Below are 24,186 nucleotides of genomic sequence, written 5' to 3'. Positions count from 1 at the left end.
GCTCAATGTTAGGAGCCAACGTTACAAGGTTGCTAATCAAACATTATACCTCGGAGCAGATATGGAGAGAAGACATGCTGGATAGATCTAGTGGGCTTATACCTTGTTCATCACTGCATTACGTACAATCAAGAGATTATAATAATATAATACAAAATTTATAATACAAAGTCTTGCCAAGCAGAGAGATAATAGCGCCAGCTTATTTTGTACCTTGCCCATGGGTGAATTAGATGGTGCGTATTTCTTATAAATGTTTTATTTATTATAATTTTAAATTTAATATAGTGTTAATTCTTTGACCAGCGTAGTGGACTTTACCCTAACCCCTCTCATTCTGAGAAGAGACTCATGCTCAACAGCGAGCCGAATAACTAGTGCTTAGGTTTTGATACCTAAACATTTTTAAACAAACACAAAACATCAGTTGCCGCGTGGTTGGTTTGCGTCATTGAAGCAAACAATGCCTTAGATATCAAATGACTACGTGATACCACGTTAAATTTAATATATGTACATATGTACTGAAATCATTTATTACTATCATACTATCTTTTTTCCAGGAAAAACGAATCAATTGCGAAGTAAATAAATTATTCCTAAATGAAATTTTGTAAAATTTGCATGCCATTGTTTACATGTTTTTATGTCAAAGTCAAAGTCAAAGTCAAAATTCATTTATTTTAAATAGGCTTAGTTTACAAGCTCTTTTGAAACGTCAGGTAATATTAAACTTAAAATAACGGTGATAATAATTATTCGAAAACTTAAAATTATAGTTACGAGGGTTCCAAACGCTCCTTGGTCCGAGAAGAGCCCACAACAAACTCAGCCAGGTTTATCCTTTTTTTAGTTTATCACCATTTAACAATAGGTATATAAGTAGCCTGTCATGTAATACATTACATTTCCAAGTAATTGTCATGAAATTAATTACTTTGAATTGTATAAAAACACAATTGCCTAGTAGAAAATGCATTCCACTAATAAAAACCCAATCACACTAGGTCAGTAATTTTTGAGAAAACTGCAGAAAAACGAACACACTCATACATACTTACGGGTCGAATACAGAATATAGGTAGGGACTGATAAGTTATTTAACAAACCATCGACATTCATGAAATTTAGCTAACATAAAGATTTTTATATCAGTTTTTTTCCGCCATAATAGAAATCCGATACGTCGGCTTTTAAACAAAAGTAACCGAATCATAACCTGTCTAACTTTTCAGAAGACACAAAAAACTTTGGAGTTTAAAAATTTAGTTAATATGCCACTTCTGAAACTACTAACTCGTTTAAAAATAAAACCAATTTATATTAAAAACTTTTATTACGAATAGTTATACCCTGATGAAAACGTTTAGTTCAAACAATTAATTTAATTAAAACAATCTTTAATAGATATTCTTATTTTAGTAACATTTTAGTATACTAAATAAAATAACAAATTATTGAAGTATTGAATTGTTTATAAATACATATTTAAAGTTTCGTTTAATTTTTTGATATTTCTAATCAGAAAATTTCATTTTTAAAATCAAAGCTAATTTGTTATTAATGGGAGATTTGTCACAATCGAATAATTGCTGCTTTTAATACCTATATTATGAAGAAAATAAGATGAAGATACTTTATCATTTGGTAATGGAAGTTACATCTGATACATTGCTAGAAAAGAAAACCGGAGATTCAGGGTAAAACTGAGCCAAGTTATTATTATACTGGGACTGTGGATACGATCTGTCGATAGTCTTCACTAGCGCTTGCATCATATTGTTCTGCTCCATCAACAAAGTATTCAAGTGTCTCATCTCTTGATCGATCTTTTTCAAATTAAACGTCGTCTGATCTATTTTCTCCTGCATGCCCCGTATTTCAATATTCACGTTCTGTTCATTGGATTCCCCGTTCTTGAACTTCGATGTGTATCGATTTCTGTGTATTAATTCCTTAATCGATTTTCCAGATTTCAATTTGTTTAACTGTGCCAGGTCGTATGCCGCCATCATTATGTCCGTTGGTAATCGTTTTTCATTCGGATTCAATGGTTTCACGCTCAATATCACTTTTCCTACATCGGGTGACACTAACGCGGTTCTGTATACATATTTATGTAGACATTTTGGCAAAAGTGCACTAAACATACCCATTTCTACAAAAAGAATCAATTTTGTCTGACGAACAAGCTTTGACAGACCAGCCGTTTTCCTCAAACCTTGAATATCATGGACAGCTATACCAACAAGTAGATTCATCAATATTATAGTAACAAACATAACGAAAAATATGAATATAGTTTGTGATGATAGTTCCCAAATCAATGGCGGATCTTCAAGCATGGGATCGTTGATTAGAATATTTAGATTTAACTCTCCGACCATCATAGCTAATGTACTGATGAAACCCATTAACGGATTGGAAAACATTTCTTCGTTTGGAAACAGCACACAGAAACATATGGCAAAGCCTAACAATAGACAAATGTAAGCTAGCAGTAATTTGAGAAATTCACTTAACACTTTTTGGTACATTGCCACGTAATCACCGAACATGGGAAGTTGTCCCATCATCAACATCAAATTTGTCCAAGCACCTAAAACTGCGTAACCACCAACATGATTCTGCCAACCGTATTCCTTTTGTATATTATACAAAGAAAATACTGATAGAAGTACGAACCACTCCATCAAGTTTTCAAAAGTCGTAAAATATTGATACATGCTCGAGTATCCAGTAATTCCTGTTAATTTTCTCATTATCTCAAAAGCTGTTATCGCAATCAACACCCACCTCTCAAATTCTATAGGATTCTCTTCTAATATATCACCAAGTATTGATTGTTGTTGACAAAGCTCATTTAATACTCCGTACTTTTTTGAATTTTTTCCTTTACACGTTTTTACAACAGCTGTCAGCACATATATCGAAAGAAAGGATACAAATAAGAAACAAAATATTAGTCTCGCTAAGTAAAACTTTCGTATTTTGCGCCACTTCATAAACAGAAACGCCGAACATAACGGATGTTGCAAAATATCTTTTTGACCTTCATCGATCAAACTGTTTAAATATGTTATTTCGCGGGGATAAGAAAATTTTACCAGTTTTCCAAAATCGAATTCAATTTGAACTTCTTCATTGGCTTCTGATCTACTAACAGAAATTCCATTATCCAAATTGTGTCTCAAAATAGCGAGAGACTTTGGTGTTTTACGTACAATAACGCTCAATGCTGTGTGACCTTTCTTAGATTTCGAAGTTACATCGGCCCCTAAGAATATTAGAGTTTCCACGCATTGCGTAAGACCGTCCATGGCTGCCAGATGTAACGCTGAGTATCCATATTCATCCTTTTTATTCACTTGTGCTCCCCAACTTACAATCATATCAATGATATCACAAGCCCGATCTAGATTACATATAGCAGCGTGTAAGGGTGTTCTCTTATCATGATCTTCAGCGTTAGGATCTGCGTTTCCATCTCGCAATAAGAGCTCGACACACTCCAAATTGGAACATCTAGCAGCTAGGTGAAGCGCAGTAAATCCTCTATAGTTTTTTGTGTTAGCTTTGGCTCCCTCAGCTAACAAAATTTCAACACATTCCGTATAACCTCTTGAAGCAGCCAGATGTAAAGCTGTACACTCCTTATCTCGTTGTTTTGTTACACCGTTTACACTTAACTTCGTTTCTTTTAATAAAAACGCTAGGCATCTTTGTGCTCCTATCTCTGCTGCTAAATGTAATGCATTGAGACCCCCTGACGTAATATACGCAGGGTCCACACCTTTCTCTATGAACAACTCCATACATTCTACTGCATCATTTCTTACGGAGCAGTGAACGAGGTTATCTTCACAACCCGCTCTTTGCACTACCGCATGTAAAGACGCGCCATTTGCAATCAACAGTTCGGCCACTTCTAAAGAATTTCCAAAGGCAGCACAATGTAGAGGAGCGAAATATTTAGGAGCGTAATCTACATCCGCTCCTACGGATAGCAAATAGCCCACAGATCTGCTCGCATTACTATAAGCCGCTATATGTAGCACTGTTAATCCAATGGGTTCTGAATAATGAATATCCGCCCCCGCTTCTATTATCGGCGGCAGCAGTTCATCTCTTGAAAGAAACGCTGCCCACAACAAAGTTAAATTAACAACAACTTCTGGCGCTGATGAAATGTGCTCTTCAATATTATCACCTGTGATCAAACCGCATTCGAGGTCATCGAAAAATCTGCCGGCTCCCAATGTCAAAGCTCTCTCACACAAGGACTTTCTTATTATATCTTCCGTCAATCTTGCGTCAGGGTCGGGAGCGAGAATGTCGAAGCTTTGGTACATATTCGGAGCGTTTTCAGCCGGAGGCGACGGTCCGACGAAGAGATACTCCTTGGCACGACCGGGTTCTTGAGCAGTTTCGAGTAAATCCATGTTCCGGACATGTTTGAAGATGCCTCTCAAAGGATACTCCTCAGGTTCCCTGGAGCGAGAGCTGATGCTGCGGGATATGCGGGATCTGTTTGGAGTGGTAGGCGTCTTGAGAGGTGCAGGCCAGCCCATCTCGCGGTAACCGAAGTTGTCCATAGTCGGACTACGACTGAGTGCGGGACCATTTTTATCTTATCACAGTTGACAAACTACATCTTGTTTGACTTTGTGATTTATTACGCTATTTTTACTGCGTGCAATTAGTGAAATATTATTTTGGTGATAAAGTTAATAAGTACGCCCACAAATTAATTAATTAGTACATTACAGTTTTACATTTTTAGACACTTTTATGTAGCTTGCGATGTTTTTTTGCAATCTTTGTTTGGCTCAAATCTTGCAACTGAACGTAAAAAGTATCTAATCCTTTAGCAATGAATATACGGTGAACGTTCAGGTTTTAGACGCTTTTTAGTGCTATATTAATCCCTTTAGCATTTATAATTTTTTTTAAACTATTTTTAATCGCTGAAATGTAGCAGCTGCATACTTATTTCCGCATTTTTATCAATTAATTACCGAAAATCTTAGTAACCTGATACGGCATGCTTGTTCAATGATAATCTTGCACCATCTTTTTATCATATACTTACCGTGGTTTAAAAATGGTTTAGGGAGCAAATACCGGCGCTTAAACTGTATTTAAAAAACAATTAAAAACTGATAATTATCACGTTTCACTGATATATATATACCTATCACTTTCTTTTGGCTCCGACTGCATTACGTTATGGCATGACTTATATATAACTACTTTAAAATTACTTCAGACGAAGTAGAAACAGGCGTTAGGTACTTTAAGTTAATTGAACAAAACATATTTTTGCCATGCCATGCCATTTTGTCCATGAAAAATCAATGTAAAGTGAAAAATGAAATGAAAAATCAACGATATTATATAGTTTATTTTTAAAATTATACCTAAAATACATTCTAAGAAAATTTTCCGAAAAGAAACAAAATATAAATATAGGTAGGATATCACTGGAATAATCGCGGCGAAATGCTGTTACTCGTACGTAAAAAAATTAACCCGTCGTATACCCATTGGAAATAGGGGAAAAATAAAATTTAAACAAGTCCCTCCAAAAAAATTGATAAATATTGAATTATTACTCTATTTACTAAGTATAAATAAATGCACCAACTTTGTAAAAAAGTTGTTGGGATATACTTTTTTTCAAGAAGGTTCGAAAGAAACTTCTGATCTGTGCTTTGATCGTTCTTTACTTATTTTTAGCGGAAAGGGGAATAATATCACTTTTTAAATAAAAAGGAAACTGTTAAAAAAATTAAGAAGTACCTACTTTCCCGTTTATCAACAATATTTATACAATGTATGTGTTTATACAATTTTCTTGTGGTTCTTGGAAATAAACAATCTAGCCTTCGGTAGAAAATAGTCAGTTCATTGTTTTATACTAAAACACACAAGAAGCAGGCAGAGTCTACAAGAATTAAGGTGTATCACATGTTTTTAGTTTAACGCAGCGTCTTGTACTAGATAAGTTGTAAACGATCGTGAGTGGCATTCAGTGTAATCACACTATCACACTTCACACTAATATTATAAAGGCGAAAGTTTTGTGTAAGTGTGAAAGTGTGTAAGTATGTTTGTTCCTCTTTTACGCTGCGGCTACTGAAGCAATTTGGCTGAAATTTGGAATGTAAATAGATTTTACTCTGGATTAACACATAGGCTTCTTTAGATTCCGGAAAAATCTATAGTTCCCGCGGGATTTGTGAAAAACTGAATTCCACGCTAACGAAGTCGCGGGCGTCCGCTAGTCTATATTAATATTATGAATGCGAAAGAAAGTCTGTCTGTCTAAACCGATCAAGATGAATTTAGGTATAATAGTAAATGGGATTTTTACGTTACATTTTTAGGATTTGAAGTCGGTGTATTTGATTTGATTTTATAAAATTTTATGTTTAATGAAGTCAAATTGAATGTATGAGTATGTATTTACTGTAAACATTGGGAGGTTTCTTAGCGAAGTCATACTCATAAGGGTGAAATAGAAAGGTTATCTACCTAGTTACCGAATATAGAATACCTAGTTTTTCATTAGCTTAGTGGTAGATTAGCTCAGCTACTGATCTAAGAATGATATTAGAATTGCTTTTAGATAGCAATTGGAAGTATTAACTGGGCGTTTTTCCTTAAGCGTTTCAAACGCTGCTCGTTTGAGACGCCAGCATAGCATTCTGACGGTACGTCAACCTACAAGCGAGATAGACAAACCAATATTTGCGCGCGGGTCCTTTGTTTTGTTGTCATTTTGTTTAGCTTTACTTGTCATGTCAGAAGTGACAGCTGCTGGTCAGGGTTTTGACCCTAAAAAGTGGATTAGGAGGGGATCAAGGGGTCTTTCTTATATTGTGTCTTATCTTTTTTTTTATTCTTTACAAGTGCAGTCTAAGATGGAAGCGGACTAACTTGTTAGAAGGTGGATGAAAATCCACACTCCTTTTGGTTTCTACACGACATCGTACCGGAAAGCTAAATCGCTTGACGGTACGTCTTGCCGGTAGGATGGTAACTAGCCACGGCTAAAGTCTCCTACCAGCCAGACCTAAAAACCCAAATTCGGCTCACTGTTGAGCACGAGTCTTCTCTCAGAATGTGAGAGGTTAGAGCTTAGTCCACCACGCTGGCCCTATTGACAGACTTCACACACGTAGACAAATGAGAAAATTCTCAGTGCAGGAGACAAGTAATATTTAATTTCTTAAAATGCACATAACTGAAAAGTTCGAGGTGCATGCCCCGGACCAGATTCGAACCGACGCCTTCCGAATCGAAGGCATAGGTCATATCCACTATCTATCACGTCTCTCATATTATATTAGAATAGAATAGAATATATTTTTATTTGTCCACACACAAGTAATAAAATAAAATAAACAAACAGAACATACAAAAATCTGGTCGTGGACAAAAAAGGTCAGCACGATGCCACAGCGAGCTGTGGCGCTGGTTTTCAGGTGAAACCTTGTGTGTTCACGGACGTGTCTATTACGGAGATCCAACTTCCTGGTACAATAAAATATAACTATTTTGAAAATCCCCCGAAAAAAAGTTTTAGCATCAACATACAAGGCTAAGAACCATCTCGATCACGTCAACTTTCGAAAAAAACAGCTGCAGCAACAGCATAATCGGTTCATTTGTTTTCATGCTACGATGACAACCAAACACACATTATTATTAGCCGATGGACGTCCACAGCTGGACATAGGCCTCTTGCATGGACTTCCAAACAAAACGGTCTCGAGCTGCCAGCATCCAGCGGCTCCCTGCAACGCGCTTGATGTCTTCTTGAGTCGACCAACACTGCGCTTTCCGGTGCGGGGTCCCCATTCCAGCACCTTGGGACCCCCAATGTCCATCGGCTCTTCGAACTATGTGCCCCGCCCATTGCTACTTCAGCTTCGCAACTCGTTGAGCAATGTCGGTGACTTTGGTTCGTCTGCGGATCTCCTCATTTCTGATTCGATCACGCAGAGATACCTACTCCTAACATAGCTCGTTCCATCGCCCGCTGTGTGACTCTAAGCCTTCTAATGAGGTCCATAGTTAGCGACCAAGTCTCGGAACCACGGGGTTGTACGAGTATCATTAAAATTTAGCTAGAATTAATTTTTATGTCAAAAATTCTTCCCATCATACTCGTAATAGAAAAACGCCTATATCTTCCGATCGGCTTACCGGATCATCTTCATATATTGCTCAAAACCATCTCGTTTACATTCTTTTCACAATTCATATCACAATATACATCATAATCGTTCCTTTTATTTACAAACTACGATGACAGACAAACACACACCCCTTATTTTGAGGCTAGGGTTAAAAATAGAAGCAAACAGTTCGAAAGTCACGCGTTTTCACTCGCTATCGTGATTATGATCATTACATTATTGCACCTCATTAGTGCACCCGATATTACGCACCGGTGGACATCGCACTTTTATAGTATACGATTTATATAATAATAAATGTTTTATCGTGTTAGCAGACGTCACGCGGTTTCACCCGCGTAATTTCCGTTCCGATAGTAATACGCGTGGGATAAAATATAGCCTATGACACTCGCAAATAACTATTGACAAAAGAATTTTCAAAATTGGTTCAGTAGATCCTGAGACAAACCGTACTGTTATCTGTAGAGATGTTCAATTCTCTGAACGCATATTTATGCAGTTTTTAAAGATAGATTTCCTGAGCAACATATACCTATTTTTTTATCTAAATATTTTATATTAGATATAAAATATTTAGATAATTATCAGAAAAAACCAAATCTAACGATATTTTCCACGCGGACGAAGTCGTGTCTGCTAGTATAAAGTACTAGGTAACCATAATTTGTGAATGTAATATGAATAATTAGTTAGTTATCAACCCATATTCGGCTCACTGCTGAGCTCGAGTCTCCTCTCAGAATGAGAGGGGTTAGCCAATAGTCCACCACGCTGGCCCAATGCGGATTGGCAGATTTCACACACGCAGAGAATTAAGAAAATTCTCTGTTATGCAGGTTTCCTCACGATGTTTTCCTTCACCGTTTGAGACACGTGATATTTAATTTCATAAAATGCACACAACTAAAAAGAAGGAGGTGCGTGCCCCGGACCGAACCCACACCCTCCGGAATCAGAGGCAGCGGTCATATCCGCTGGGCTATCTCGGCTCTAATATGAATACCTAACTATTAAAACATAGAGATCTGCGATCTGAAGCGCTATTCTATAATTATCGATGTTTTTATAAGTTCGATAGTTTGAGTTTCGAACTATATCTATCGCACTCTGTCTATAGTAGAATGTTAAACAGAGAGAGATAGAGATTTGAATGTGTGAAACTCGGACTTGCGAGTTACACCAGAACAACCCTCCTGGTACGATCTATCGTGTCGCATGCTAAAAGCGGGAGGCAATGATAACTTTCCATAGAGCGAGATGAAAATTAATTAACAAATAAAACAGTTGGTGCACTGCCAGATCAGAGGCAGCATCAAACGGACGTCCAGCTGACCGCAGCGGGGCGGAAAACGAAGCGTTACTGCTCATTACAGGCGTAATTAGCATGCTTCGTTACTATTACTAATATTAATCTAGTTAAAGACAATCTCTCTGCCAAAGTTGTTGATGCTTTGGTTCTCTTCTGGGTTCGATTCCCAATCAGTTTTCTTCAAAGAGTTCCCAAGTTTGATTCAGTAGCATTGTTTTGACTAGGATAGGCTATACATACTAATTGTACAAAAAGGTACAAAACTGTACAAGGTACCTAAGAAGTGCATTTATGCATCTATCGAGTGCACGTCACTGGTTTTATTTTCGTTTGGTCAAGATTATGATAATGATATTGTTATGTTGTATGCATTTTTTTAAAAGAGCAATTGTTGAGTTTCTTGCCGGTTTCTTCTCAGCAGAATCTGCCTTCCGAACCGGTGGTAGAATCTTTACAAATAGTCAACTGACGTATCAAAAGTGCTTAAGTGCTTGTAAACTGCCTACTTGAAATAAACGAATTTAGAATTTTTTGAATTTTGAGGGTTGGGGGGGGGGGGGTTTACCAGTCAGCCTCCCCAACTGCCAACCTCACCTGCTCGTGGTGCACCCTCGTAAAAAATTCTGTCCTGCGAATGACCAACCCGCATGCCCAGCTTGGTTTGCTACATTTATGGGCAATACCTTACTATGTACAATAACAAAACGCAACAGCCTCTCAACAGTTCCCAGTGGTCCCGCTATTTCTGGCTCTGGCAGCGGTTGTGGTAACGGCGGGACAAGGGGTGTCAAGAACAGATGGACCGAGGACATCAAGCGGGTAGTAAAGACCGCTGTATGCTGGCGGCTCGAGGCCGTTTTGCTTGGAAGTCTATGCAAGAGACCTATGTCCAGCAGTGGACGTCCATCGGCTGATAATGAAGATTATGATTAGGTACACTACACTGTTTTATTAATCAGATCTTGGCTGTAGCTTCGGTTGTAGACCTTCGTATCGGCAAAGGCGAAGCCAAGCGAGCGTTATGATAGCCCGTAAAAATGAATACACCATTTTTTGAATGTCCACCTACCAAAGGTTTTACTTTTAAAAATTGGTGACTGTTAAAGAAAATATATATATTTTATAGCTATTTTACAGAATGTATCTCGAGTGTAGGAATGTATTGCTGTTTTGTAATGAAAATTGAAATATAATGAAAGTTTAATTATAACCATCGGAGGTACGAGTATAAGCATGGTAAAAGGAAAATTTTTACTTTCACCCATTGACTAATAACTAGATACCTACAACGATTTCCGTCGCCTCACATCAAACCACATCGAACGTACGCGTCTACGCCATACGCATTATCCGCCGCCAAGTCACTGCCAAGTTCACGCATATCCAGCTTATCGACTCTGCCATCGCGGCAAATGACAGTTCGTCCTGCGCAGTCGGCTGTGGCATCGGGTTGACGCAAGTGATTGGATGTGCGGCTTTATACATTACGATCATGTACCGATACGATGTCGTCATGTAAATTCAATACACGACATGACATCATCACTTATTTGTCTTATATTCTAACTACGTACTTGAACATTAATACCATACCTAACATAAACAAGAATGACAGTATACAGAGAACACAGAACGCAGAACCTTTTTTGCCTGCGCGGGTTCTTAAATGTCTAAGATTTTAGCTTCCATAAATACAAATAGCCTGGTTAAAAATGCTCTTTTCAGCAACATATTAGGACTCATGGAATAATTGCGAATTTACCTTGTTCGTACGAGTATGTATATTTATTGCCTTTGTTATTAACCTTACTATAACAAAGGGCAGGCACAAACAAAAGCGTGCACATTTGACCATAAAACGGTTATAAATAAGCGATATCGTTTGATGTTATTTGTAACAGTTTCTTAATTAACAAAATATATTATTTTAAAGGGAATAGTATTTATTAATGAAGATAATACTTAAATTAACTAAACTTATTATAAAAATAAAATATAAGGCAATATAACTACAACTACAAAATTAAAATAAATTAAAATTAAAACTAATACCTAGAAATAATTATCGAAATTTGCCGCCCTTGGTAGGGTGCCCATCACGCAGGCAGCATTCCCGCGCTGAATTGCGATAGAAATTCTTTGCGCGAGAAAGCTGCCCGCCCGAGGGTCGCCTGTTGCCTCTCTGAGGCGTTTGCAGATCTCCTTGTGGAGAGTCTGAGCGCTCCTGCCCCACGGACCTAGTGTCTCGACGCCAAACGGGACGAATTCATATTGGGCGCCGAGACAACTGTATTTTAAAAACTTTTGACGTTCCCGCATGTCTGCCGCCGCCCCGCCATGTCTGCCGGTCGACTGGATGTATGAAGCAGCTAAAGTGTCTGCACAAGTGGCATCCCACACCAGCGCACGACCCATACTCCAGGGAATTAATGACATCCCGTCGGGACGCTTGCCATCGTTGCGCACGATCTGAGGCTCCAGAACGGCAGGTACGTTAGCACTGACGAGCGCCCTTCTAAGGATGTCATTAAGCGCGGAATGGCGGGACAAGCGGCCGGCGCCTGAAGGGCAGGCGAGTCCGTGGTGGCCGAGCTCATCTACGCGGGCTCCGCAAGATGTGCCATTGTGCTCCGCGCATAGCACAGCTCCAACCCGAAGAGCAGCGGCAATGCGGAATGATTCTGGGTCTATTAAAGTGCCAGTATTAGGTGATGGATAAGCATGGAGCCAATGGCCTGACTCTGGTCTAGAAGATGCTAGAAGCCTCGCCCGGTCCCTGCCAGATGTGACTTCAAGCAGAGAATTCAACGTTGAAGCTGATATTATAGTGTCCCAAGCCCTTTGTGTTTTTGGTCTGGTCGGGAAATGATTTGATCCAGTTAGCCATGCATTCTTAGCCTCATCCAAGCATGCAATCTCGCAGTTTGTAGCCGAAGGGGCTTTGAGGATTTTACCTGCGAGATCGAAAGTGCTATGGATTGAAGCCAAGAATGCTGGCAGAGCAATATCGGAAATTTTGCGAGTACCCAAACCACCATACCTAATCGGTAGAGTGGAGTTTCTTGGTATTTACTGTGTTATTGAAAATTCTGTGAAATTAAGTAAACAGACAATCAAAGTTTAATTAATCACATAATGCTCGTACTTATGTGATTAATTAAACTTTGATTGTCTGTTTGATACGATAAATATAGCCTATAGCCTTCCTCGATAAATGGGCTATCTAACACTAAAATATTTTTTTAAATAGGACCAGTCTGTATTTCCTGAGATTAACGCGTTCAACGAAACAAACCCTTCAGCTTTTAATATTAATATAATAATCAATATTAGAATCAATATAGAACAGATAGATTCAAAGGAAACTGTATATATAGCTCACCCTTAAACACATTGATAATAATAATCAATATTATCATTCCCAGTAATGGTACATATAATCCTGCAATAGCCAGATCTACTACTACTGAGACAACTTAATTTTTTGAAGGCTCAAAGTTGATCAGCCTATGCTGTTAACATGGATAAGTACGATATTAAACGGTGGTTACGACGGAAGGACGCAGGTATCAAGGATCCAGACCTGCAACCATTCAAGAATAAAACGTAGTTTTTCGGAATTATATGAAAATGCTTGATGTCGTCAGTCCACCTGATGGGGGACTCAAGCTAGTCGCAGGCCAGGAATTCACTGGATGCAGGCGGCTCAAGGTCGTGATGTTTGGAAGTCTCTACAAAAGGCCCATGTCCTGCAGTGGACGTCCATCAGCTGATATGATAATGATGATGATGAATTGAAAAAATCATGTCTTCAGTCGCCAATAACTTAACTTCGATGCAAAAATTAAAAAAAACACCGTTAAAGATTTTTCTAAGAGAACAAAATTCAATGTGATATCAAAGTCACCACAGTTTAAACTCCATTATCAATGTACTTTATTTATTTACTTTTGACGGCCTCCTGGCGCAGTGGACTTACAAATCGGAGGTCCTGGGTTCGATCCCCGGCTGGACCGATTGAGGTTTTCGGTTTTCTAAAACTGACTGACTTACTACCGACAAAACGTAACGCCATGCGATTTAGCGTCCCGGTACGACGGCGTGTAGAAACCGAAAGGGGTGTGGATTTCATCCTTCTCCTAACAAGTCCGATTCCATCTTAGATTGCATCATCACTTACCATCAGGTGAGATTGTAGTCAAGGACTAACTTGTAAAGAATTAAAAAAAAAATTCTACTAGTGCAGCAGCAGCAGCGAACTTTCAGTCTTCATTAAATGAGGCAGGTCTGGTTGTCACAGGCTCTCATTTTATAAGTAGAGTCTAGAGAGGAAATGATAGAAATTACTAGATATAAACGTCCCTTCGAGTGACGAATGGGTCATCATTTAAAGGCTATATATCTTGCGAACGTCGGATGCTAGCTCGCTTGCAACTTGTTACACTCTTATTTAAATAAGGGAACATTAATAAGGGACCTATATACATATTATACTAGAGGAAATATGTCTGTTATTCTGTTCAGTAATTTAAATATAACTAGCCGATGCCCCGCGGTTTCAGCTGCGTAGTTCCTGTGAAAATTATAGAATGTATGTAGTAAGACACTCACAAATAATTTGGCTTTGTAGTGGTAAAAGATTTTTTTAATCGGTTCAGTAGATCCAGAGATTAACCCCAACAATGTTACCTCATATTAAAGAATAGACCATAGAATGAGAAAATTGGAGAAATTCATATTGAGTTATCAATTATTCAAGATTTATGAGAAAGGTGAAAGGTACGCTTTGGATATAGAACATAACTTTTTTTTGTCGCTGGGAAATGCTTCCCGGGCAGAACATGCAATCAAACCACATCAAAATCGAACTAGTACCTAGTTTTGGAAATAAAATATAGCGAATTTGGTTTGTACAATTCGTGAATGAGAAGTGAGATGCTTTATTATTACAACCCTTATTCGGTTCACTGTTGAGCACGAGTCCACACTCTCAGAATGAGAGGGGTTAGGCTAGTAGTCAACCACATTGACCCAATGCGGATTGTCAAACTTCTCACACGTAAGGAATTAAGAAAATTCTTAGATATAGGTTTTTTTACGATGTTTTTCCTTCGTTGTTTGAGACACGTAACATTTCATTTCTTAAAATTCACATAACTGAAAAATTTAAGGTGCATGCCTCGGGCCGGTTTCGAAGCTGTGCCATCGGAATCGAAGGCAGAGGTAATATCCACTGGGCTATCACGGCTCTTGATATCTCCGGCACGGAGAGGATGTTTGTGCAGCACAAATTAAAGCACAAATGTGTATTTGCTAATAATATTTTCAATGAGGGTTAAGACAGGGTTACTTTGAGGTTATAAATACAATAGAACAACAAATCCACGGATTCTAAGTTCATTTGACCGCTGCCTTATGTGAAATGAAGTTGGTGAACTGTTGATTAGCTAATTAACAATCTTGATGATCCAATCAAGGTCTGGTCCGTACACTATCACTGCATTTATCTTCCAATAACAGATCTCAGATAACAGCAGGCCGTTCATCTTTTAGCGATTAATGTTTATTTATTAAGTGGTTTTACGCCGCGGAGTGAATATTCGCATTTAAAGGGAAATAAATATTATTGTAAGCATTGTATTAATTATCCAGAATCAATTCTTCCATGAACAATATGTAGTTCTCGTAATATGGCACAAAAAAGAACAATTAAGAAAAAACGCTAATTAATTCCGAGATCGCAAATAGGATCAGAAGGTACTAGGCAGTACTTTTGATAATATAGAGTACTAGCCGACGCCGCGCGGTTTTACCCGCATGGTTCCCGTTCCCGTAGGAATACGAGCATAATATATAGCCTATAGCCTTCCTCATTATATGGGCTATCTAACAATGAAAGAATTTTTTCAGGGGAGCAGTAGTTCCTGAGATTAGCGCGTTCACGCTAATCGCAGGAACTTACTGGTCCGATTTGAAAAATTCTTTCAAACAAACTCTTCAGCTTTATAATATTAGTATAGATAGAGCATGGTTTGATTTGCTTTATTTAGTAGCAAAACGTCTAAATTAGATGAAAACTCGGTTTGAATGGGGTGAAATCAATATCTTCACCTACTTAGTAGTACTAATTAACCAGCAAGTAAGTAACTAGGCAGTTAAAAACTATTCTTTCACTTTCTCCACAGATCATACAAGTACAGATCTGTCATAAATTAAACCACGACAAGTATGTGACGCATCTGGCCCCGATTGTAGAAGAGCAATATTAAATGACGGCGTTTTCAGACGCCGCGCTATCTTTAGTCTAATTGCTATAAACGTAGTGGCACTTTGCCTCTGATACCAATGGCGCTTTCCTTCACGACTTACTTGTGCGTAATGTGCCATTGCAAAATTAATAAACCGAGAAATTCATTTACATCGGTATTGGTTTTTAAATACTGATAGTTGACGAAGCAAGCACATTTCTAAAGTTATAAAAACAACAGTAGACTTGCAAAATTAGGCCTATAACAGAAGGTACAATACTTTATAGAGTGACTACAGACCTCATAAAAAAGCTCAGAGTCACTCAGTAGCCGTAAGGAAAAACTATAATGTCGTCATATCTATCTGGTCACCAAAAAAGGGAAGCCTCGTAGAAGAAACCAAATGACCGACATAAGTCAACGAGTCGTAAAGTTCAATTGGCAATGGGCGGGATACAAAACAAAGTTCAGGGAATGGTGTTATGATGCCACATACAAAACAGTGAAGGGAAGGAGTCAAGCTAACGTGACTAAATAAGGATTAAAATAAGCATATAACTCTTAATCTCACAATGCACACGTAGAAGTAAAAGCCATAAAGTTCGCGAACTGTTTTTAAAACCATATTAAGGGAAAAAAGGAACAATCGATTGTAAATCGGTTTCCAATCAATGGCCAACATTCCGACTTGGCTGTACGGATATAAAATTTAACGCTTAAAAGTAAGGTGTTGCCACATGATCAGCTTTTATTCAAACAACCAATCCAGGCTAATTTAATTACAAAAAAATACGATTGAAGTAAAAAAAATTGAGCCTCAATAAATTAAATTTTGCAAGATTTGCAATTTAGAAAAAATAAACAACCCGACCTGATAATCGAACCCAGGTCTTGGTTATGAAGCGAGGTCTTTCCAAAGATATCATCAATTATACGAGTAAATTAATAATTAGGTATGTAAAGTATAACGGCAAGTAAAGGTCACAACGACATAGTGTTGTTTAAGCGGTATGCCTTTGATTAAAGGAACTGGTATTGAAAAACAAAACAACTACAGTATACCACAGCTGGCTCTATGTCAAAGGTTAAAAATAATTAGAACCAACAATACGTACAATGTGACCACACCCGAACCAAAAGCAGTAGTGGATAAATCGCAGGATTGGCAATAAACCGCTATTGTTGGTAGCACGTGCCTGTATCGCTATTTATGTTCTTGACCTTTACCGGGGGTTGAAATAGATGCCTGCTAGATTAAACGGGGAGTTAATTCAATGTATTTCCTTAATTGTGTAGGTTTAATGTAAGGGCCAGAGAGTTAATGTCGCTATAATCTACCATAACTTCAATCTGGATGGTGTTATCCAAGGTGTGGTTTACGCGCCGCATGTTATCCTTCCCTTTACAAAGAGGATACAACTCAGCAAAGTGAGTTATTAATATGAATAGGAATACTTTGTATCGGTGTTTATGTTCTTGACCTTTACTGGGGGTTGAAATAGATACCTGCTAGAATAAACGGGGAGTTAATTTAATGTATTTCCTTAATTGTGTAGGTTTAATGTAAGGACCAGCGAGTTAATGTCACTATGTCACTTAAATCTAACCATAACTTTAATCTGGATGGTGTTATATAAGATATGGTTTACGCACCGCACTGAAAATCAGAGCTACATCCTTTTTTTGTTGAAAGCAAAATGCTGAGTTGGGGCCTTTTTCTAGGTTATGCTACATATTACAAGGAATTCTCTAGTGCTCCACCGTTTGAATGGACAGTTAAGCCATAATATAATTTAGATTTAATGTGATATGTGGCATTACTTAAAAATAAAGATCTTACTTTCTTTCATGATTTCTTTCACTGCATGTTATTCTTCATTAAAGAGGATTCAACTCGGTAAAGAAAATTAATAGCATGAATTGAACAAAAAAATGTGAACACTTTCAATAAAAAATTAAACTTCAACATTTTTGTTTGAAAATATTTATTAAATATCAAGGAAATAGCAAAAAATCTATTGTTAAAAGTAGACCTTGGCCTTAATAATTAATAATGAACTCTGAATTCAATAAGGTCGATCCATCAGTAAACAGATAATCATTAATGTTATCATTTGTTACATTCTGCGTCATGAGAACTTCAATTAAAACTTTAATTTCCTTCTTAACTTTGTTTTTCAAATTATATTTTACATTGGCAGCAAAATAGCGTACAAAATTTCCAAGTACCTTTTCTATATCTAAATTGTTCCTTTCAGACCATCCTTTTAAACTTGTCATTGTGTTGTCAATATATATTGCTAAAACCTCATCGTTGGAACCGTCAAATGCTCTATCAATGATATCGATGAGCATAGTTGTAGCTCGTGCTTTTCGAATAACTTCTTTATCTTTATTCCTAGTTAGTTTATGCCTAACAGTCAAAATTTGACGTAATTCACTGAGAACACTTCTTATTTTTACAATATCATTGTTAAATATTGAACCCACTTTGGTTCTGACTTTGTCAGCTAAATCTTCTGTTAGAGTAGCTTTAATGAGATTTGATTGCTCGTTAAGTAGTATTTTAATATTATTAATCAAATAGCTTAACTTGGGATCCGGTAATATTAACATTTCTTTTATTAAATCTGAAATATAATCAGAAAATGCTGGAACCTTTCTACATATTACAAACTGTTCACAAACATATATCATTTCCTCTTTCTTAACTTCCACTAAGAATTTCCGGAGTGATTGTAACAGCATATTTATTAAAGACTGATAAGCTTTATATCTGTTATTTCTTGACTGAATATTCATACTTCTTAAAAGTTCTCCACAAGTATGTAAAAGTAGTTGATTTGAGCTATCAATCAAATCTAGTATTATAAACTGTTTGTCTATATCATATACAGGGTTAATGTCGTTCAATAATTTTTCGCTATAGTTTTGGAATTGTGAAGAAAAATTTGTGTTAGCCTTATACACTATTTTAGAAATTTCTTTGTCATATTCTAACTGGTTTTTAAAAATATCGGCTCGGGAACCGATTCTCATATACGTTTTAGAAATAATATGATTTACGAACTTTTTCACATCTTTCCTTATTGCATTTTTCATTGCCGTTATGTGTTTCTCTGTCATTGCTGCCATTTTATTAGATTTGTTTTCATTTACAGATTTCATATAAGAGGATGATAAAAACAATATTTCATTTTTAATATCTTCTATGACCTCTTTGGGAAGTTGCAGTTTTTCATTTATTGACAATTCGTTTGCTTGAATAGAAAATGCATCTGAAAGTTTTACTTAAATAAAAATTAAAAATACATTCAACAACATTATCTAACCTGGGACGTATTTAAAATTAAGTATGCTCTATAACCAGGTACTATTTTTTATTTCGCCTGCAAGGTCTGTCGCTCCTTTTTATAGAAGAGGGGATTTTGAACCACGAAGTTCTCCCCAATGCAAGTTAGTGATCTTAGCTATTGGCTCTTAATAATATCTGATACTGTAACTATCACTATTAATCAACATATTTTTTATTAGAAGATCAGTGCCTACAAAATGGCTATGGATTGAAGAACTTATAGTACGGCCCTAGGATTAAGTGGCTTAACAATCTCTCCGAGGCGGATGTATCACCATAAACTTCCCAACTCCTTGCTACACAGAACGTTTCGAAAGAAAGAAAATCTATATAATATTTCAAAGCCTCGTACTCGTACTCGAACTCAAAACCTCCAAAAGTAACATAGTCTTACTACTGGACCAAGCTATTTACAAATTCACCACAAACTTCACCATCATGCATGCCTATATTTTAATTATTACAAAACTCAGGAATTTGTTTGTTTGGCGCAAATCTCAAGAAATACTGAGATATTCTCAGGAATACGCTACGAAACAGAATATCAAAAATTGGATGAGATCGGGAACAAATTGTTCCTTTTAGAATCCTTTTTTTCCTGCTTTCGTTGTGAGAGCTGTGTAAACGGACAGACACAAAAGTTTTGTATGGCGGAATTGTTTCTTTTTAATTTCTAGGTAAAGGCGTTTATCTATCTTTTGAAGTTAAGAAGGCATTCTACGCGGACGAAGTCGCAAGGGCTCTACTAGTGAATAATAAAATATGTATAAGCAATTCATATTCTTGTCAATGCTGCACCAATAATTACTTACCGCAATGTATAAACAGTATAGAACAAACGCAATATAACAGCATTCTGCGTTCTTCCGGGTCGTTACGAATAAAACTAACAGCTTTAATTAAACTTTATAGTTTCATGTTTTGTATAGCCGGCCACATTCCTTTGACAGAATTTGTTTTAATCTTGTGTCTAACAATAAAGTTGAGAGATGTTTCATTTAAAGCGATAGTCATGTTGAAATATAGTTTACGTAAAATCAAGAGAAACTTGAACTATCGGACGCTCGCGGCTTCGTCTGCGATACAACTTTAATTTTAGAGCCGTGATAGCCCAGTGGATATGACCCCTGGCTCTGACTCCGGAGGGTGTGGCTTCGAATCCAGCCCTGCTGCGGCATAAAATTTAACTTTTCAGTTGTGTGCATTTTAAGAAATTAAATATCACGTGTCTCAAGCGGTGAAGGAAAACATCGTGAGGAAACCTGCATAGCTGATTTTCATAATTCTCTACGTGTGTGAAGTCTGTCAATCCGCATTGGGCCAGCGTGTTGCACTATTGGCCTAACCCCTCTCATTCTGAGAGGAGACTCAAGCTCAGCAGTGAGCCGAATAAGGGTTGATAATGATGAATGATGATGAACCGTTTTTCTAAGCCCGTTTGCGTCTGATTTTATGGTGTTTTAATTATCGCAATCCGCATTGGAATAGCGTGGTGGGCCTAAGCTCCATATTTTAATAAAATTATGTTAATGATGAATTTAGCTGAGCGGCAGGGTGTACGAAGTATTCTTCACACGCATAATGAAATCTACAAATTGCCAGTGTATAAATTAACGGGGGTTTTATTAACGTATCGTTACGAAAACTAATAATTATAACGATTGAAAACTGAGTAGGTAATCATTTTTAACGACACAGGTACGGTTATGCTGGGAATATCTATCATTATTTATTGGTTCACTACAGGCCTAGGCCTCCCATTTCTTATAGAGAAGAGAGAATATGGAAATAAACCCACCACACTGCTATCAGATGTTTTTTAATCATAGATCAAAACCGCCTTAGCATACTTTTGAACTGAACTTGACTGAAACTGAAAATTGAACATGGTTTGCGACACCACCTTTCCTACTCCGGGCTGAGAATTTTAACTGAAAACTTTTTAGAAGAAAGAAAAGCTTTTTTAGCAGTTTTAATTAGTTTTCATGAAAGTTCTCGAACCAGTGTAAAGTTATTGCAGTAGTGATATAATATGTAAAGTGTAATGTTTCTCAGTAGTGTTAATGTATAAACAATAAATAATATTGAAGACCAACAGTGAATATCATTTTGAATTCCACTGAACTTTTACACCATCAACATCAACATGAGGCTTAGAAGCGTCGTGTGCCTGCACACCGACAATCATGGGTGCGATTCTGCTATATTACACTCGTCGACGAACTTTTCGCCTATAACACGTCTTATTCGAATTTGAACTTTATGTGTACAAGATGGCAAAATTAAAGTTACACTAACAACAAAGTTATCATGAAAATAAACGATATCACAGCACTGTAAGGTTTACAGAATGCAGAGGCATGACACGTCGCTAGCCATCAGTTTGACCCGCCTTACAAGTTATAAATCAAAATTAGCTCTTTCGTTTACCATACAAGAATTCTTCAGGCTTCCTAGATTATGTCACTAGGTAAAAAGGAGAGGAATTTGAATTCCTGCAAGCTATGCGCAACGGCTCGTTAGGATTTCATCACAGGCCATGTTTAGAGCGATATTCCTTGTTGACAGAAATATGCCACTGGACACTACTGTGGTACAAGTTATAAGAGACGAGCAGAACTTCGTGGTTTTAACCCGCGTAGTTCCAATTTCCGTGGGAATACGGGGTTAAAATATAGCCTTTTTTAGTCCCTGATAATGTAGTTTTTGGTGAAAGAATTTTTTAAGTTGGCTTAGCAGTTTTGAGTTTATTCGTTACATTGAAAATTCCAAATATTTTCTCATTATAATATTAATAGGGGTCAAGTGTAGAATGAATTTCACACATCCATACAGTATGTTTAACGAGTCGAGGCAAAGAATTTAAGCAAATTGACAACATGATTCTTTAAGACAGATAAAGACAGAGTGTCGGATAGCTTAGTCACAAGTTTTGACTTCGTCACTAAACATAAAGTAAGAAAGTGACGAAACTATGTTTAGACTATCCACCACAGGTGGTGTAACAGACCCTAAACCCTGGGGTTATTGGTGAAATCAAAGTACTCGTTTGCTGCTAATGTAGGTATCTATTTTTAGATAAGCAATGATTATGGCTTAACTGTACTTTTTACTTTAATGAATTCTGTGTAGTAAGTACGCATGCTTAAACAATCGAACTTTTCGTCAAATAAACCGTGTTTTCGTCAAATAAATTGTCAAATAATTCGATTACATGCGTTTAAAAAATATTTGTGAAATGGTTCAACAAAGCCAATGACTAATTTGATTTGAAGAAAAGTTTTATATTACACACTCTCCTTTAAAATCAGTCTATTTAATCTTTAACCTTTCTAATTAGTCGGAAAAGACTCCTCCTAATAAAAAAAGACTAAAGAACCAACTCCTAATACAAGCACGGATCGAACCACGGCCTTTCGATGACAAGTCCGGTCTCTACTAGCTATTGAGTCTTAATGTTTGTTGTTAATTGAGGAGTTGCTATTGAGCTAGCTAGCTAGCTATTGAGTCTTAATGTTTGTTGTTAATGGAGTGACCTGTATCTTTCTAAAAACACTTCTTCAAAAGCTGTTTGAAATATGCGATTTTTGAGTGATCGAGGTAACGATTGAGGTCTGTATTGTGGATGTAGATAGATCACCATTGTGACATGACATAACTTGATATTTTAAAAGTGCTTGTAAACTAATTAATTGAAATAAATGAAAATTATTTTTGAGTTTTGAGTTTTCTTTATATGAACTACAGGTGCCTGGTGAAAATAATGTTATCTTCAAACCGTTTATACCATTTTTTACTTTCTTATTAAGTAAAAATTAAACATTTTGTTTACTGCAGTTCAGCAAAAGTAATTTCAACGATTTTTAAATCGCATCAGCTTATACTTTAGTCCATCGATAAGTAAAGTAATAAATCACCGGGATGGTCTACATAACAGGCCTAATATGACAATTGGGACGGACTTATCGTCGCGTTGCCCACTCTCTGAGCAATGTAACTCAGCATGATCTAAAACAACGCTGTGCTGTGTGGAGTTTGTAGTGTTATTCTATAAGATAACGCGGTGCAAACACGGTTGAGCGGTAAGATGTTTAGTTCGTTGTTGAGTTGAATGAACTTCATGAACTCAGAAAGTCAAGTAATTAAAAGATTAGATTAGGTACCTATAGTAAGTTTGTAGAGTAAAACATGTCTTATAAAACTAAGAAAATACTTGAAACGGTGATTTTGTACTCAGACTTATTGATTGTCAGATATTGTAACTGCAAAAATAAGTATTTTGTTTGTCTATTTATTTGTTAACTACTCAAACATCAGGGTTATCCGGGTATTTTGATGAAGTTTAGCACAGAAATATAACTTTAGAAGTAGACATAAGATCAAGGATTTTTAGAAAAACTTAACTCTAAAAGGATTTTCTGACACAGTTTGGTTGTTTGCGCTAATCTCCGAAACCAGTACCTACACCAAGTTTCATGCAACTTTCGTAGGTGCTAGCTTCTCTTAATTTACAAAGACTTTACAACTGAACTTTATAGTGTGAAACATACGTTGAGGGATTTTCGTGTAATCTGAGTGGCGTTTTGCTTGGATTTATCAGTTTCTTATTGGGAATATCAAAATAAATTTACTAAAGATAAAGTTCCTATCAAACTTTCTCAAATTTAAAATTAATTAATTTGTTTATTCTAAGCTACTATTTAGAATAATTACAATTAAAATCGCCCGAGTTTTTAATTATAATTTATTCCAATAAAAATACTTACATTTAATTAAATAAAATAAATTATTGACAATGAGCAATAAACACGCCACTTGTTAGTAATGTTGTCAGCGATGAAAGCAACGTTGAACGTCTAGACTTACATTAGAGAATAGGACTACTGAATAGACACATTCCTGTCAAGATTCTGGAAATTATATTTCTTAGGAGACGCGTTTTCCACTTTGTTTATTATAATTTTCCTGTTTTAAGGTAGCGGGATTAACCCTAATTGGTTTGTCCTAGCTTCCGCGGCTGGGTAATTATTCACATTTATGAGTACGAATAAAATACAAGGGCTT

At 36.8% G+C, this 24,186-nt stretch overlaps 1 protein-coding gene across 1 annotated transcript; it reads right to left on the bottom strand.

Moving 5' to 3' along the window:
* Positions 1-1,499: 1,499 nt before the first annotated feature.
* LOC112043373 (transient receptor potential channel pyrexia-like) lies at positions 1,500-4,595 on the bottom strand. Its single transcript, XM_024078755.2, has one exon. It carries the CDS (start codon positions 4,593-4,595, stop codon positions 1,641-1,643), a length of 2,955 nt encoding a protein of 984 aa, XP_023934523.1. The 3' UTR covers positions 1,500-1,640.
* Positions 4,596-24,186: the final 19,591 nt, after the last annotated feature.

This window comes from Bicyclus anynana, chromosome 22 (genome assembly GCF_947172395.1).
Source record: "Bicyclus anynana chromosome 22, ilBicAnyn1.1, whole genome shotgun sequence".
Classification (NCBI taxonomy): Eukaryota; Metazoa; Arthropoda; class Insecta; order Lepidoptera; family Nymphalidae; genus Bicyclus; species Bicyclus anynana.
This window is presented reverse-complemented; position numbering and strand designations above follow the sequence as displayed.

Bases quoted from the DNA above. Each gene is read 5' to 3' on its own strand.
- LOC112043373 (XM_024078755.2), bottom strand. From the start codon at position 4,595: ATGGACAACTTCGGTTACCGCGAGATGGGCTGGCCTGCACCTCTCAAG.